Below are 17,378 nucleotides of genomic sequence, written 5' to 3'. Positions count from 1 at the left end.
ATCTCAGTTTCTGGTACTCAGCTGTATAGAGTTTCTGTTGTCTTCTCAGCCAATAAGATTTAACAAAGACAATAAATAGAGATACTATTTGGGAGTTCTTTTATTGGGATGTGCTGTATTCATGTGAAAGCAGAAAATAATGAAGAAGGAAAAAAGTTGACACCAGCACTAGGTCAGCTATTCTGGAAAGAATTCCAAACATCCAGAGTTGTTTTGTAGTCAAGCAAAGCACTGCATTTGAGTGTATGTCTCTGAAAAGAGTTCATTATTGATTAAATATTGTTGAATAGACTGAAAACATGAAATCCAAGCACATTAATTAAGCAGAGAACTCAAGCATAGTTCTCACTTTGCATAAATGTATCCAAATGCTTAAACGGAGCTTCATTCCAAAGCCATTCTTCTTATGGGGACATTAAAAAAACGTTGGTTCTTATCTAATTGTACGTGGTATTAAGGATTTACTGAGTGTAAATGTCTAGGGAAGAAAGAATGAGGCCTATCACCAAAGGAAATACTGGGATTTTCACTTAAGTAAATCTATATTCTAAAGTGTTAGTACTTATGTACTGCTATTAGATGCAGCAAACTTTTTCTTTTACATTTTAATTTCAACTGAATTTAAGGTGTTGCAAAGAACATGGACATACAAGCTGAGGAAATGAACGTATCCATTACGATGCAGTTTGTCAGCATTGAATGGTAGTAAATCTTAGGTATGGTACATGTCCATCTAATGTAGCTGCGCTAAGTGACATGGAGATAGCTGACTTGCTATACTCTCAGGATCTTCTGCAAGTGGCCTGAAGTTGACAGTAGGATCTAGCAGGCCATTCTTCTAGAACGTACGTGTGACCTTCTCCTAACCCTGACTGGGAAAATATTGTGGTTCTTGTATCCTCTGACATCTCAAAGGGCAAAGAAGGAACATTCCGAGGCACGGTGAGATTGATCTGCAGCTGTGGGCCGTCCAGAATGAGATGGTATCTTTCACATAGCGAGGTTAACTGATCTGGCCTAATCATCTGATTGATGTGGGGAGAAGCTGTTGCATCAGTCTCACTGGGCAGTTTATTTCGTCATTACCCTCCTTTCATCTTCTTGACATTAGATCTCTAGATTTTGACCTAAAATTCCATAAGATACATATTTTGGTTCCAAATTTTGATAACATATATGATAAAATAGCAAAAGTAACAAGGAATACGTGTTCAAAGTGCAAAAAATATGAAGGAATGCAGAACACAAAAAAATGAAAGCTTTTTTATCAACTTGCTCCCCTATCCCCCACCCCTCCGATTCTATTTCCCTTCCCATAGATAAGCACTGTTAACAGTTTCATGTATGCCTTTCCAAAATTTATAGTTATAGGGACAGAGCTATCAAAGGAGACCATTTACTAAGCACTAAATAATAAACTGTACTGGAACTACTTTTCAGGGTCAATCTCAAAACAAGAATATAGTCTGTCATATATCCTGAAACATTACTGCCTACTGGAATTTTAATATTATTTTTTCCCTTTCCCTCCCAGAACATTTCTGATTTAATACATTCTGGCATGCTTTCCTATCATGTGCCAGACCTGGGAGGCGATATAAATAGCACTATGGCTAATAAAAATTATGCAGACTCTCATATGCTAAAGCGTTAGTATAAATTTTTCAATCTTAAATCAGAGCTGAAGGACAAGTGCCCCTCAGTAAATCAAGGAAAGCTGGAAAATGTTATAGGGAAAAAAGGATTTGGGAGCCTATGTGAAGTACAAGGGAGATTTTGACTCTGGTCTAATCCATCAGCAAATATTTATTATTCACCTACGCTGTGGTAAGCACTGTAGGTGTACAGAAATATAAGGTGTGGTCCCTGCCTCCAAAAGGTTTACCATCCACTGAGAAATCAGACTGTCAAGACATAATGGAATCGGATACTAAAGGCTTGCATAAAAGCCTGAACTTGATAAAGTAATCAACAACATACAGCCGCTAAGGTTTCTGCACAAAGGATATGATAAAGCCAATTAAAAGAACATGCCTTCACTCCCTTCATTTCCACTCCGTAACTACTGTCCGAGCACAAGGTTTTCGTGACCTTGCCTATTGCAGTGAACTTGTACCCAGTACTCAGGCCATCCCATTCACAGCCACAAGAACGAGTTTCCAAAGGGGCAGGAAGGCCCCTCTGCTCAAAAGTCCAAAATGTCTTCCCTTTGACCACCAAATAGTCTGAACTTTTAATGCAAAATTCAAGGCCTTCCCATAGACTATGCTAATCTCCTTCCAGATTTATCTCCTATTTCCTAATATGAACACATTGCTCTGCTGAAATTGAACTACTCACCATTCCCCAAAACCACCCCTGTGCTGTCCTCATGTGATTTGTACCCTTGCCCCATCGCCACAGAAAAGCTGAGTCAGGGAAACCAGTCAGGCAGCTGCTGCCCTAATTCAGGAGCAAGATGATGACCCCGGGGAGGAGGGAAGGAGCACGGGAATGAACAGCACGGTGGGTACAAAGGGAGTAGCGGCAGATCTCACTGACTGGTTCAATGCAGGGTTTGAAGGAGAGGGATGAGTCGACGGTAACTCATTTTAGGCTTTAGGCAGCGAACAGAATTCTTCCTCAATAACTGCTTATTCCACATCCTTGTTCATATTTATCTTGTATACGCCCGTGCAACCTGGGACGACGTATAATGACTAGCAACTTCTCTATACTTGAGGTCACTAATCTATATTTACTTAAAATAATACCGGCGTAGCAAAATACTTTACTTTGGGAGCTGGAGGTCTTCAAGACACACTCTAGAATATTGTTGCGGGATTAAATGTGCTGCTTTCCACATAAATGACATGCATTTAATAAGAATCTTTTATTTAATGACCAGTGTGGAATATAAGGCTTATGAGACTATCTTGTGAAAACTCAAGTGAGAAATTGAACTGGGTCTTGGGAACAGCTGGAGCCAAACACTTGAACACGCTCAGGACGCAGATTTCTCTGTCTCCCTTCTCTCCTTTGACTGTGGTCTGCTTTCTTCTTTGTCACTCAGATCAGCTTCCTCCTCTTCTGATTCCACCTGTGTAAACGTGGCTGAGACCCGTGCAGACTGTTACAAACTACATTCTAGGCACCCAGAGAGTAACCCAACCCTCAGACTCACGTTCAAATTCTCAGGGAAGAAAACTAGAATTAGCAGGAAAGTCAGATCTCTGTGTTCCCTGATCATTGCTTCCTTCTCCAGAAGGAAAATGTACTAAGAAGACAGATTAGAATTGGAAAGTTGTTTGGTAAGTAAGCATGGACTCAGACCTCCAATCCCTCAGCAAGTCTGGTCTTCATTACCATAAAACAGCACCCCAAATCAGTCCTCCTTTCTCTAGCTTCACCCCCACTATCCTGGTCCAAAGCCACCATCCACTCGTGTCAAAACTTCTGCAATAGCTTATCTCTTAATTATCATTTTTATCCCCTTAAAATTCATTCTCCACTGAGCATCCAGAATTACCCTGTTGAAAAGTAATTCAGATCATATCCCTGCCTATAACACCCTAATAGCTCTTGATCTCTTAGAATAAAATCCAGACTCCTTCACGTGGCCTTTGAGGTGCTACATTAGCTGGCCCCTACTTCTCTCTCGATCTCCTTTATTCCCACCCTCCGCCCCTCCTCTTATTCCTTCCACTCTAACCCCGACCACCCGTTATTCCTCAAACATGCTAAGTTCATGCTGGAAGGCTTCTCCTGTGGATTTGTTTTCCTGGTGGGAGAAACTGTACTGATCAGTGAACACAAGTCTCTGGTTCATCTGTTACAGTTCTCACTGTACATCAACAAATTGGCATCCTGATGCGGACATCTGTCTCTTATGAGTCTGGTTAGTGTAAATCTGCTCCCAGAGCCAAGATTGAACTTCTCAGCCCACAGAGCTAAGAGACAGACTCATGAGACCTAGTCCTTATCTGCCCCCCCACTAAAGCCCTACAGCCCCGAATGGTCTCTCCTAAGCAGCCAGCAGGCTCTCTCAACAGACACACTGCCTTCTTACCATACGTCTTCAAACTTGTCATAATGTGCAAATGTTTTGCCTGGAAGTGTTTTTCTTCAAATGATGTGAAAATCGATTACAACAATGGCATTCAAAGTGAATGAGTGAATTGATCCACTGAGGTATAAAAACAGTTAAAATTCTATTTTTATTTACATTTAATCTAAAATATTAGAAAGTTTGCTTTACCATACTTTACCTTTACTTTTACTATACTTAGTAAATATACTTATATACTAATATAAGAATTTTGTTTCACTCTAACACTAGAACCCTCAGTCAGTCATCAGCTGTCTCAGGAGAGATGTGAGGTGTCCTGGGGGAGGAGATGGGGTGCCTTCCCGAGAAGGGGTTGCCAGTGGCATTGGCCTTCATTCATCCACTTTCGGTGTCTTGTGATTTACTGTAATGTCCCTGTGCTTCAGTGGGTTTAGAGAGAACTAATTCTTACCAAAAAAAAAAGCAAAATGATTTCGGCAAAGAACTAGACTGCACATCTTACTAAAATTGCAAGCACAACAAAAAAGAAAGGGACAGAAATGACATTTCTGACTTCTGGTACAAGCTCTTCATCAGTATAAAAATAATGAACTAATAAAATCCGACAAAGTCAGCCAAAATAGGGAAATTTGCAGGACTATTTGAAATCGGATTTCCACTCAGTATTATTTGTAATTAACTTGGCCCTACATGTATGTTTTCCTTGAGATGGGGCAATGATGAATGAAACTATTACAATTAACACAACAGTTAAAATACTAGCTGTTTAAAGATTTCTATTTTGTGGATATTATACCATATATTATATATATACTGTGTGTGTGTGCGTGCTCAAAAATTTTAATGATACAATCAAAAACTTTAAAGACCACTAGATTTAAAAGATGGTGTTTGGAAAAAATTTCATGTCATTATCTTTATTATCAAGTGATTGAAAGCTAGAACTATTATTTCATAATATCGTTCTACATAACATAGAGATTATACTTGAAAATGGGGGCCCAGGACAGGCTGCCCCCAGGTATTCCACAATGGGAGGTATATTGATTATTTTGAATTAAAGTTACTTAAGAAACTGCCCATGCAAGAAGAAAACCTTTCCGTCCTCCTCAAAGGAAATACATCTCCCATGGGATAGGCGTCCTTCTTTCTCCTGAGACTGAGACAACCTTATCACAAGAGCTAAAAGCAGCCAGAGTCAAAAGCTTGTATCAACAAGCTGTGTATCACCTTTATGAATTTACTTTGTTTAGGTTCCTCACTACGGAATAACCAAACCTTGCTGGGATTCCTTTCTAATGAACACTAACTTTGCCCTGCTGATTTCTCACAAATTTATTGTTTCGTTATCTAAAAGGTATTAAAAGGTGCCTGGTTCGATCATTTCTTTGAGCCTTATTTTGTGATATGGGCATCATATTATGACTCTCCCACGTGCACGTATTAAATTGGTGTTTCTCCTGTTTATCTAGTCTTGTGTCAATTTTATTATTTAATACTAGTACAGCTGTAAGAACTAAAGAAACGTAGAGTGGGAGGAATTCTCCCCCTCCCTAACAATAACCAAAAACCAGTTATATCTAGACCACTAGGGCTTTACAATTTGAGAAATTCGGGAAGCAGCATCTGGTAATGACTCTAGAATCACACTGCTTGGCTGTTAACCTCTGCTTCAGTGGTTGCTAACTGCAACCTGGGCAAGTTGGTTAACCTACTACTGCACGTCAGCTTCCCCAGCTGTAAAATGAGACGATTACAACTTTCTGCATAGGACTATTCTCAGGATTAAATGAGCTGTTGGATATAAGCTTTTCAACTAGTGCCTGGCATTTGATAAGCGCTCAGTGAACGTTAACTAATACTAACCAGACTTTGGTTAGATTTGAAAACACAAAAACAAAACAAAACAGAACCACCTTGCTACCTCTCACCCCTTGCTGGACAACAGGGTCCACCGCGATCTACGTGGAGAAGCTAAATAAAATGCTTCATTGGAGTTAAGAAAAGATTTTCAATGTTTGAGGAAACATTGATGCCTCTCTTCAGAAAATTTTTGCAAAATGGTCTTGAGAAAAATCAGTCGCCATAAAATTAAGCAATCAGTGAGAAGTATAGGAAGAGAAATCAAATATCTTAAAAATAATTAAATAATAAATATATTTTAAGTGTCTAAAATCAATTTATAGAGCAGAAGGACATTTTAAATGGTCGTGCTCCAAAGCAGAGACCTTGGGAATTTATGGTGCAAAAGATAATGATCTTGCCAAGAAAAGTAACTTGCTCAATGAAATGACCAGGCACCTATTTCAAGTTCTGCTTTGATGTACAGGGGGGATGCGGGGGGGGGGGGGCTGGGGGGGGAGAGGATATAAACCTTCCTTTTGCAGATTATATAATAATAATGTTATTGCTTATTGAATTCTCACTAATATGCCAAGTACCTTACATATAAAACCTTTTCCTTTTTTGACAACATGAAAATGTTCAAATACATAGAATAGAATAATAAGATGAACATCCACATGTACCTCACTCAGTTTAACATCTAACACTTCCCACATTTTTATTTTCCTGATTTTAAAATAAACATAGATATCAAACATTTTACCCCTAAATACACCCGTATGTACATCTAAGAATAAGACATTGTTTTACAAGAGCACGCCATCATCATACCTAATTTTTAAAAATTGTCTAATATCATCTAACACCCTAGTCTCTGTTCAAATTTTTCCAGTTGTCCCCAAAATATCTTCTGCATCTGGTTTATTAAACCAGAACCAAGGGCAAGCTGGTGCATTTGGTTATGTCTCTCAGGTCTTTTCATCTAGAACAGCCTGCCCTCGTCAACTGGAGCTACTTGGTTACCCTGAAATGCAGTTGTAACTAGAAAAGCAGGATGTCTATTATCTTAAATTACCACTTTTCAGAGCAGAGAGTTGGTGTAATAGTCACCACCAGTAGTATGGCAAATGAGGTTTTTAAAAATTGTATTTTAGATTTGACTTGCTGTTTTGGGGGAAGGACTTTTATATGTTTGACATGTTCACTCAATTGCAGTCGTTATTTTTGAAGCTCAAATTGTTCTAACTGTGGCCAGTGGGCGTACCTTCAAGCTGGCTCCCATGTCCTTTTGAAATGACCTCGTTTTTCTTGGCTACTCCCTTACTTTCTGTCAAAAGATGTTCCATGCACTCTTATTATTCGTTCCCAGCTCTTGACCTGGCCTCCGCCATTTCTCCAAGGAGCTCTGGTACCTTTTAGTAGAGAGTGGTATTTAGAGATCAAAATCTGAGTGCCAAAGATAGTCATTGCTTCTAGGCTCTGAGTTCATATTAATTATTTTCATGTCCAAGTTAACAAAATAGGATTTATTTCATTGTTTTCATACTTCCACATCTTATTTGACACTGGAGTTTTTGTACCTAATGACATTAACAAATAACTCTTTTAATACTTACCCCAACCTTGTTCGATTGGGGATCACAACTTATGAACCCTATTTTAAAAGGGAGAAAACAAACGAGAGGTGGCCACGGTTACATGGCCAGTGAACGGCAGCGGTGGGATTTGAACCCCGCCAGCTACTTCCAACAGGGAAGGGAGCCCAGACCTTCAGAGGGGCTTCTCCAGGAAGCCGAGTCCTTAGAAAGCACATCAGGGAGACCATCAGGGCTGGGGATGCAGGAACCAGAGTGTGGGGTGAACAGACCGTCCTGACCGGCTCCTCTAAACCCGGCGGGCAGGACTGTGGCGAGGTGCGGGGTGAGGAACCCGTTCGGGGAGGGGCGTAGATAGGGCCGCTGTTTCGCCTTAGAAGTGCCCAGAGGTCCCTAAAGCGCACACACAGCCTGGGACCCACACGCTTACCAACCTACGATGAAAAAAAACAAACCCTACGCACGCACGGCGCACCACGAACCCCGAGCCGAGGCCAAACAACCTCCGCGTAGCGCTCGCCCATCCGCCAATTAGAGGGAGCCTTGAGCGCGGGGGCGGGACAAAAGTGGAGCGTGTCCAATGACGAATCAGCGCCGGGTCGCCTCAGTTCCCAGCATTTAAGAGTCCGGGGCGAGGAGGCGGTGGGCTTGACCTATCAGAGGGGGGTCACTCGCACCGTGGGGACCGACAGCCAATCAGAAGAGAAGTCGCACCCGACTAGCCCAGCCCACACTTCCCACCTTTCTCTTTAACTCCAGAGGCGCGGCGCGGTGACCGCTATCCTGGAGTCCCAGGCCGGCGGGCTGCGTTCGGCGTTCTCTCTTCATAGCCGCGCTGCGGACGCAGGGGCCGTGCAGGCGTCTACTGGGCCAAGGCGAACTCGGGCTGCGAGATCATGCAGAGCCAGGAGGAGGACAGCTTTCTGTACTTTGCCTACGGCAGCAACCTCATGAGCGAGCGGATTCACCTCCACAATCCCTCGGCCGCGTTCTGCTACGTGGCCCGCCTGCAGGTCAGTGCTGCCCCCCGGGCCCCTGCGACGTTGTGCCCACTCCACAGACGAGGGGCCAGGATTCCGAGTCGTCGCACGGGGCCAGGGATGCCGCTCTTCCTAATAAGAGTGCATCTTATCCTCACGGTCGGGCTGCTGCCCACCTGGGCAAGCCCACCTCGCTCTCACCGTCCTATGCTTGACCCCTGCTGAGCTGTGCCACCCACCAACGGTGCGCCCCCAGGCTGCCGTGAACTCCCCCTCTAACGTTTCCACAAGCTGCTCCTTCTACCAAGATCTGACCGCCTCTCTCTCATCCACTAACTAGGGGCATCCTCACAGAATCCATTCAGTTGGTACCTGTGAGAAGCCTTCTCTGACCCAAGTCAGGAAATCAGTTACTTTCTGTTCTGCACATACCTTTGCTACAGGACTTGTTACTGGTATTGTAAAAATTCGCTTCCCTAACTTTCGCTCCCGATCAGAGAGGCCCTGAAAGCTGGAACTGTGTCTTGCTCCTAGTAAGGGCTGTGCTCAGTTCATTCAAGTGGCTGGATGAACCACAACCCACTTGGGTAAGTAAATACATTGCTCTGTAGTACAGTCCATTCATTCATTTAGTACCTGTTCTTCCAGCACTTACCTGGAGATGCAGATGATTGAGTAAAGATGGCTGCTTTGAGGACCTGCCTGGCTGTAGGACAGACATGTAAATTGTGTACAAAACCTTTTGACTTGTTGAACGAGACAAACATGGTCGCTGCTATCATTGCCGGGGTTCTTAGTTGCAAGCAATGGAAAGTGGCTGACTTAAGGAGAAAAAGAATGTGTTGAAAGGCTGTTGGAGAACTCACAGAATGACGAGGAGGTAGGGCTACAAAGCTGACAAAACAAGCAGGCAGAAAGGGAGATGTGGCAACCATAATACAGCCAGTGTCACAGACAGAACCCAACCAGGCCACTGCTGAACCTGGTAAACATGGACCCGGCCTCTTACATCACCAGATACTATCTGCTCTGGACCCTGCCTGCCACTGTCACTACACCCCTGCAGTTCCTGAAGCCCAGATGTGGCCACCACCACCAATGTGCAGTTTCTACTGTCCATGGGTACCAGCCTCTAATTCAAAGCCCCAGAGGGTGTCCTGATTGGCTAAGTCTTGGTCACATGCCCATGCCCTGACTGCAAGCAAAGCTGGGGGAACCTACTTCTGGTGTTCAAAGCTTTAAAAATAGGAGTCGGGCGGAGGCACCATCTACCCGCCTGGCTCATAAGGTAGGGAATTCCCCAGATGTGGGAAAGACGTTCAGATGCTTATAGTTGGGACTGGGGGAAGAGCTACCACACATATGATTATTCAGTTACGGGTATGGTTAGTCTTAAAAAGGAGATATGTTTTACCTTCCTCTCAGTTTTGTTGTGAACCTAAAAACGTGAAGTCCTTTTTTATTTTTTAAGGAGACATACAGGGTATTATGGGAATGTAAGAGGTAAGACGTTGGATTGTCTGTGAAGCTCTTCCTGAAAATGACATTTAAGCTGAGACCTGAATGATTGGGGGAGAGAAAAAGCAAACAACAGAAGGAACCACATGTACAGAAGTCCTCAGGAAAGGAGAAGCTGGCTCATCCAGCTAGAGTGGCTGGAGTTGAGTGTGTGAGGAGGTTGTGGCGTGACTGGAGAGGTAGGGCAGGGCCACATGTTACAGGACCACAGAGGCCAAAGAAGACTTGGGGCTTTATCTTGAGAGCAATGAAAATCCCCATTGCAGAACTTCAGCAAGGGAAAGATCCGATTTGCATTGTGGAAAGCTCATCTGGTTGCTCTGGAACATGGACTGGAAAAGGGAGGGCAACAGTGGATGTGGGGACCCCGATTAGAAAGCTTTTTGTAGCAGTCCATACGGAAGATAACGGCACCTTAAATGGTAGCAGTGGAGGGTAGATGGGTTTGGGAGATATTTAAGAGGTGACAATGTTATCTCCATGGTGATTGATTGTAAAGGGAGGAGGAGATAATGGGGATGACTAAGGTTTTTGGTGCCACAACACAATGATGATGGTGATTCATTTTGTAAGGAGAAGAGGAGAATCAGGTTTGGGAGGGAAAATCAAGCTCAGTTTGAACATATTGAGTTTGAGATGCTTGTTTGACATCCCAGGGAGCTGAAAAATATTAGTGAACATTTATTAAGTCCTCAATGTGGGCTACGCCCCACGTGTGCTAAGCACATTGGAAGCAAGGATTAAATGATGATTGGAATATTGGATGGTATTTTTGAAGCCATTGGAGGGGACGAGATTGGCTTGAGCAAGTTGCTGAATGAACAGAGAAAAGGGCCTAAACTAAGCCCTTAGGAACGCCAACATTTAAAGACCAGGTAGTGGAGGAGGAATTGGGAAAGGGAACTGAGGCGATCGGGGGTGGTTAACTAGTATTTCAGAAGCAGCTGAGAAGTGGAACAAGATGAAGAATGAAAATTGTCTATTGGATTTAGCAACAGACAACCCGTCCCTCGTGTGCCTGTAACTGTTATCAAATCATCTGGTGCCCTGCCGGGGATACTTGGTCCTAGGACATCCAATATACCAGTTGAAGGTACTGGTCACCCATAGCAACCTTTTTCCTAAAATGTCTGGCAAGGTTTTTAAGAAAATAAAGGTGACAGGGATCAAATATAAACCTTAGATTTATTATCTAGCCCAACCTTTTTTATCTTATTAAGGAAACTGAGCTCTGGAAAGATGGGAAAAAATCTTCCTCGACCAAACAGCTAAGTAAGGATTTTTAATCTTCCCAGGACTCTGTCCTCTGATTACTCATCGCTGTGAAGGAAGAAGCTAAACTGGAAACCTGGCTCCTTTACTTATTAGTTATGAGATCTTAACGCAAGTTGTTTAATCTTTGTAAGCCACAGTTTTTCTTGCTGTTAAATGGGTATAATAATTAAGTTGTTGACAGAATAAAAATGAGGGTCCTATAAAGTTCAGCACAGTGTAAAACCCAGTAACTTTCCAGTAAATGTTAGCTGCTCTTATGATTATTATAGATATATTAGTATAATTTGTGAATATTCATATTCATAAGTATATAAAGCACCCTCAAATGCCAGTTCCCTTAGTGCAGACATAGTGATATGTGATAGTAGGATACTCTCAGAGAGAATTTTATAACCCCTATATAGCCTCACCCAGTCTCAACAATTATGTACAATTATTTGCTTCTAAGTTAAAATCTATGTGTAAGTAGACTGGGAAGTAATTTTCAGAAATGAAAATGGTTGTGTTAAGGTATTGGGATTATGGGATTCCCCCCCCCCCAAACCATTTGTTTATGGTAGGAGATGTATACATATTCAGTATCTATTTCATTTTTAAAGAAAAATATGAAAAAATGTAGTCCTTCAGATATGGGTCCCTATTTGTTTATCTTTGTATTTTCCACAGCATCTTACACATAGAAAGATCTCAAAGTTTATGTTTTAATTGCATAAAGTTCAGGTAAATTTTTTTTTTAACTTTGAGAGGAAATTATAGTTCAAGAGGATATTGATCATATCACTTTTGTTTTCTTTGTAGGATTTTGAGCTCGATTTTGGCAATTCCCAAGGCAAAACAAATGAAACTTGGCATGGAGGCATCGCCACTGTTAATCAAAGTCCTGGCAATGAAGTATGGGGAGTTGTATGGAAACTTAACAAAAGCAATTTAAGTTCTCTGGATAAGTAGGTATCTTCTCGTTATAAGTTAAATAATCACCAATTCCGAAAGTGGAACATATGCAAGGATGTATATGTATATATGTGTATGTTGGTTTTTCAAAACCATATATTACAGACATATTCTTTATACTTCAGAGTGAACATAAAAGGTATAATGTGCCTTTCCTAAAATGAACACCTTAGAATGCTCACTCTTTGTGACTGAGATTTGGGGGTGACATGTGTCATCTTATCTATAAAAGATGGAAGTCCTTATTTTCATTCCATTTGTGTTTTATAAAAATCTCTGTAGTTTCATATTGTGAAAAGGCATGAATATTTTTGTAATTGTTACATATTTTTATTGGTTTCTAAAGCAACTGTTCAGTTTTTATTACAGCCGTTTTTAAAAACTAATTCTTTACGGTGGCGGTTGGATGAGTAAAAGAGTAATAATAATGTGTAAAAACTTGAACAACGTATTAGGAATGCTTTGATACTTGCCATAACTAGAATTCCCAAGTTATGTGATAGAGCGTTTAATACAAAAAAAATTGACAGGAAAGATTAAGACTGGAGAAGAGCAGATTATTCGACATGCGTGATACTTTACCTCCCTTACGAAAGAGAATGAACCATCTTCTTGACTCTTCTCTGGTGGTTAGTCTCTTACTGTCAGAACACATAGTCTGTTTTTCGTAGCCTAGCGAGCAATGTTTCAGAAGTGTAAACATTAAATGCATTGAAAATAACTGCGTGTTTTTATATAGGATAAATATGGAGATCTGTTAGAAGTATACGAGTACCAAGTAATAGTAAGTCTCAGGCTTTGTAATTGAAATGCCATTTACTTTTGATGTGGCACTATTATAATATGTTCTACTATATCCCAAAATACATAGGGAGAAAATACATCCATATATAGTTAAAATTTTAATCCAGTAAATTAAATTGGCTAAGTTAAGTATGGTTAAAATTTGGCTGTTCTTGTTTCAGGCAAGAAGGGGTTAATAGTGGAACATATGTCCCAATAGAAATTACTGTCTACACTCAAGATGGAAAAGAAATAACCTGTCGAAGTTATCAGTTGAAAAATTATGAGCGAGCTCCCCCTTCACCCCAGTATAAAAAGGTAAGCTACTTACAAAAATTTTCATTGAGCTAAAGAATAGCTTGTTTTTTAAAAGGCTTTGGGTGTTTTCAATTCTACATAAACAAATTCATTTTAATCAAAAAAATTTAATACAAAAGTGATAGTTATTTACTTGAAGTGCAAATTCAAAAATGTTTAGATTTATTTGTAATGATAGAACTGTTTCTAAAACTTTGTTTATGAAGAAAAAGCTTTTAGAAATATACATGAGTCACAATTCTAGATATGTATTTTCTTTCTTAAAGTAGGCAATAGAATGCATGGTATATTTTCAGTAAACTTATTCTATACACATGCTTTTGCAGTCATTTTTTTCCTTCAAAACATGAACACCAAGATTCATTTTAATGGGGAAAAAATATATGTTTCCTACTGCTGAAGATGGAGGAAAAAAAAAGCTCACGCTGCCTTTCAAAATCAGAGAAATCACTCCCCTGAAGCACAGGAAAAGAATGTGGCATAGAGACCCTAATATCCCTTTTCAGAAATCCAGACTTAGGTATTATTGGTGTGCCCAATAAGGACATGGCACTGGACTGGGTGACCCAGTTCCTGGGCCTAATCTGGAATTTTCTAGCATGGAACCTAGACGAATTAGCCTGGTACGGACCAGGGAGCCTCCACCGAACAGTTACCCTTTATTTCCTCATGTCTAACTCAGGTAGAGTAGATGCTGGGTTTCGATTTAAACTCCCTATAAACTTTAGATTTTTTTGACGAATGGTATTTTTTCCTTAAAAGGTCATGCAAAGTCTGTACAATAACTTTTTGTCTTAATATAAAACTACTTTAAATCACATTATTGAGTGAAATTGATATTCCGTGAGGTTGTATGTTGGGGCTTTGAAAACTTCCTGCACATTCATATGCAATGAAACAAGACTGACTCTATCTCCATGTTGTTCTATAACAGTTTGTTCTAGAGTGATCGTAGAGTTATCTGAAAGCTAATATTGCATACTTTGATACTGCAAGTAAAGCTGCAGTATTCTCAGTTAAATTATGTTCCTAACTAAAAGGGGTGTTTTGGTTTATTTTAACTATTTCTAGGTCATTTGCATCGGTGCAAAAGAGAGTGGTTTGCCACTGGAGTATCAAAAGAAGTTAAATGCCATAGAACCAAATGACTACAAAGGAAAGGTCTCAGAAGAAATTGAAGACATCATCAAAAAGGGGGAAGCAGAAACTGATTAGAACATAATAGAATATATCTACAGATGCTTTTTCTATGTGCTAATATACTTTTAACGTTTAGAAGAGGGATTTGGGATATCTGTGCATTTAACATATTTTCAACAATGCTCTGAGGGGATATCTCACTTGAGTGATTCCCTATTTTCAGACTATGAAAGAAACTAGGTCAAGAGTTAGATAATTGCAAAGGGGGCGGGAAGCACTGGAATGCATGATAAATGGCTCTGGGTTCTTCTTCTGTGAACACTTATTTTCTTGAGTCGATCTGAAGTATATTTTTGCTCCATGACAAAGCGTAGATTTGCAACTCACTGATGGTGCTGGTGAATCACTTTGCTCTGGAATTTTTCTTATCAACGGTTGGTAATAAAATTGTTTAAATTTACAAGCTGGCATGCTGTCCTTACTTAGATGAATAAATGTATCTGTGGTTTAACCTGTATCCCTACTAAAGTTCTGCATTGCATTTTGTTAGAGAGTCACATCATCACATGCAGTGGGTCTGGTCTTGGCCATACCAAGTCCGTGCTAGAGGACTGTTGCAGAGTCTGGAATCAGACAGCCTAGCATCAATGGTCAGTTCCACCACTCTCTAGCTGGGAAAGTTTGGGTTATTTGACTCAGTGCCTGTTTCCTCACCTGTAGCGTGAGGACGCCAAAACACCTATGTCTTAGGATTATTCTGAGGAGTAAATGTATGTAATGAGCTTAGAACAGAGCCCTGCATATAAGTATCAGCAATCATTATTGTTCTTATTGACGAATTAAGTTTGCAAGACCCAACCTTGAAATGGGATTTTGAAGTAGAAGAGTCGAGGTGATGATGGAAAAATGTTTTCTGGAAGCTATAGTTTGATTCTTGGCTTTTCAAGAAATGGTCACCTTCGTAAATTTATTTACTGAATAAATGGAGAAAAAAGAGTCATGAATAAAACAATACTGGTTATCAGAAAATCTATCTCTGGAAGGCAGTGAGCTGGACCTTCAAAACAGGTTATTAGAATGATAGTGAACTGGCTACAGGAGCATAAAATAAAGATTTGGTTTGTTCCTTTGGAAAAAGTGACCAAAGGACTTTTCAGCTACAGCTGCAATTCTGTAGTGAGCCGGAGACTACAGGTTAGAACATGTTTTATAGCTCTTACACCTCACTATTTTCAAGTATACCCTCCAATATTCTAGAATTCTCTAGTTCTTAACTCCTCCAAAGAAGACCAAGTTCGTCAGTGCCCTGGAACCCAGTTATGGTAATATAGTGAGCAAGGCCCATTTCTGCTGTAGACACTACAAATTGAATATTAATCTAATAATCTATCTCACCGAAAATGACAACCTTTATTAAGGAATTTAGAACACTAGCAATACAACCTTCATATCTGGCCTTTTAACAAAAATCTGGTAACCACGAGGAATAGTTTCTCCAGTCATTTTCAAGGTGATAATACCAAATGTCATATGTAAGGGGTTTCATTTCTACCAGTGATTTTAACCCTCTAACCACAATACAAACCAGTCCCTGGGGAAACCATAACAACCATAGTTTTTGAAAAGCATTTCTTGACTTGCAAGGAAATAAGGAAAATCTTCAAAGTATATCAGTCCCTCTCTCACAAAAAAGAAAGAAGAAAGCGGTGAGCTGAAAGGATAGGCAAAGTGGTAAACAAACGACCCTGACGCCCTCGGGTATAAATACCAGTAACAGCCCTGGAATTAGACTACTAACCCTTGAGTACCTGCTGCAGGACAGGAAAACTGAACCTAAGAATTCCGTATGAAACTAGGACCCTTGAAGAGAGCTAAAATGACCCTCAGTAAGCCTTGTGGCTCCCAGCAAAGGCAGATGCAAATCCTCTGAAGAAAGCAATCCTCACTTAGATCCTCATTTCCACTTAAAATTTCAGCGATAATTAAGGAAAATGATACACCGAGAGTGGGAACAAACACCCATCAAATCCCCAAGGTTTTGAGGTATCGAAATGATCAAAAGCAACTTAAAAGAAGTCTATACGGTGAGTGTGACGTCTGGGAAGATGGAGTAGACATACTCTTCCCTCTTCCTTTAGGTAAGTACAACTGCCATGCAGGGACTCAGCTTCCGCTCTCTGCACAAGAACGTAGTATATGGTGAGGCCAAAAAGGAACACCAACGGAGCCATAGGTAGGGGAGTCATACCTCTCGCTGGCAGCTGCGTTGGAGACACAGGAAGCAGGAGCCACACGATCCGCCATCTGCTTCTCTGCCAACCAACCAACGTAGCCACGGCGGTTATATCAGTGGCTAATGGCTCACCAGTAACAGCTGATGGCCGGCTAGTCACAGCTGATGGCCATCTATTACCTGAGCCAGCACCTTTCCACATGAGGCCGAGAGCCTGGAAACTGCTCTCTGGGACTCTGTCCCCACAACAACTATTAATAAAATCCCTGTACATTATATAGCAAACAAACAGAAGATTGAAAGCTGGAGAGAAAGCAGACTAGCCAGGGACCTCAGGACCCACAGCACAACATAGTGATGAATTCCCTGGGTTTTCTTTTGCCTCACACATCTCAGACTTGTAGCTGAAGAAGCCAGCAATCCCAAAGCACCAATTAGCACAAGAAAGCAACAATAAAAATGTTTAAAGCCTACTCTCTCTAGTGAAAGAAGTAGGAAACAGATGATCTAGCAAGACCGAAAACTTTAGAGAATGAATGCTCTACTCCAGCCAAACACCACAGAGAAAAATTCTGGACACCCCCAAGCCCACCTCTAGCCAGCAAAGGTCAAGAGGGGAGCCTAGACTTTTACCCTTGCCAGGCTGTAATAAGGCACCCTAACCCGGTCCCCTGCCACTACTACCAGGGTAG

At 41.0% G+C, this 17,378-nt stretch overlaps 1 protein-coding gene across 1 annotated transcript; it reads left to right on the top strand.

Moving 5' to 3' along the window:
* Positions 1 to 8,236: 8,236 nt before the first annotated feature.
* GGCT (gamma-glutamylcyclotransferase) lies at positions 8,237 to 14,916 on the top strand. The gene is made up of 4 exons (XM_019726226.2): positions 8,237 to 8,501; positions 12,060 to 12,205; positions 13,178 to 13,313; positions 14,385 to 14,916. The coding sequence occupies exons 1-4, from the start codon at positions 8,385 to 8,387 to the stop codon at positions 14,526 to 14,528; spliced, it is 543 nt and encodes a 180-aa protein (XP_019581785.2). The 5' UTR covers positions 8,237 to 8,384; the 3' UTR covers positions 14,529 to 14,916.
* The last annotated feature ends 2,462 nt before the right edge of the window (positions 14,917 to 17,378 follow it).

The sequence above is a fragment of the Rhinolophus sinicus genome, linkage group LG09 (assembly GCF_036562045.2).
Source record: "Rhinolophus sinicus isolate RSC01 linkage group LG09, ASM3656204v1, whole genome shotgun sequence".
In the NCBI taxonomy this organism is placed as follows: Eukaryota; Metazoa; Chordata; class Mammalia; order Chiroptera; family Rhinolophidae; genus Rhinolophus; species Rhinolophus sinicus.
The sequence above is the reverse complement of the archived record's forward strand: the minus strand, read 5'-3'. Positions and strand labels throughout refer to the sequence as shown.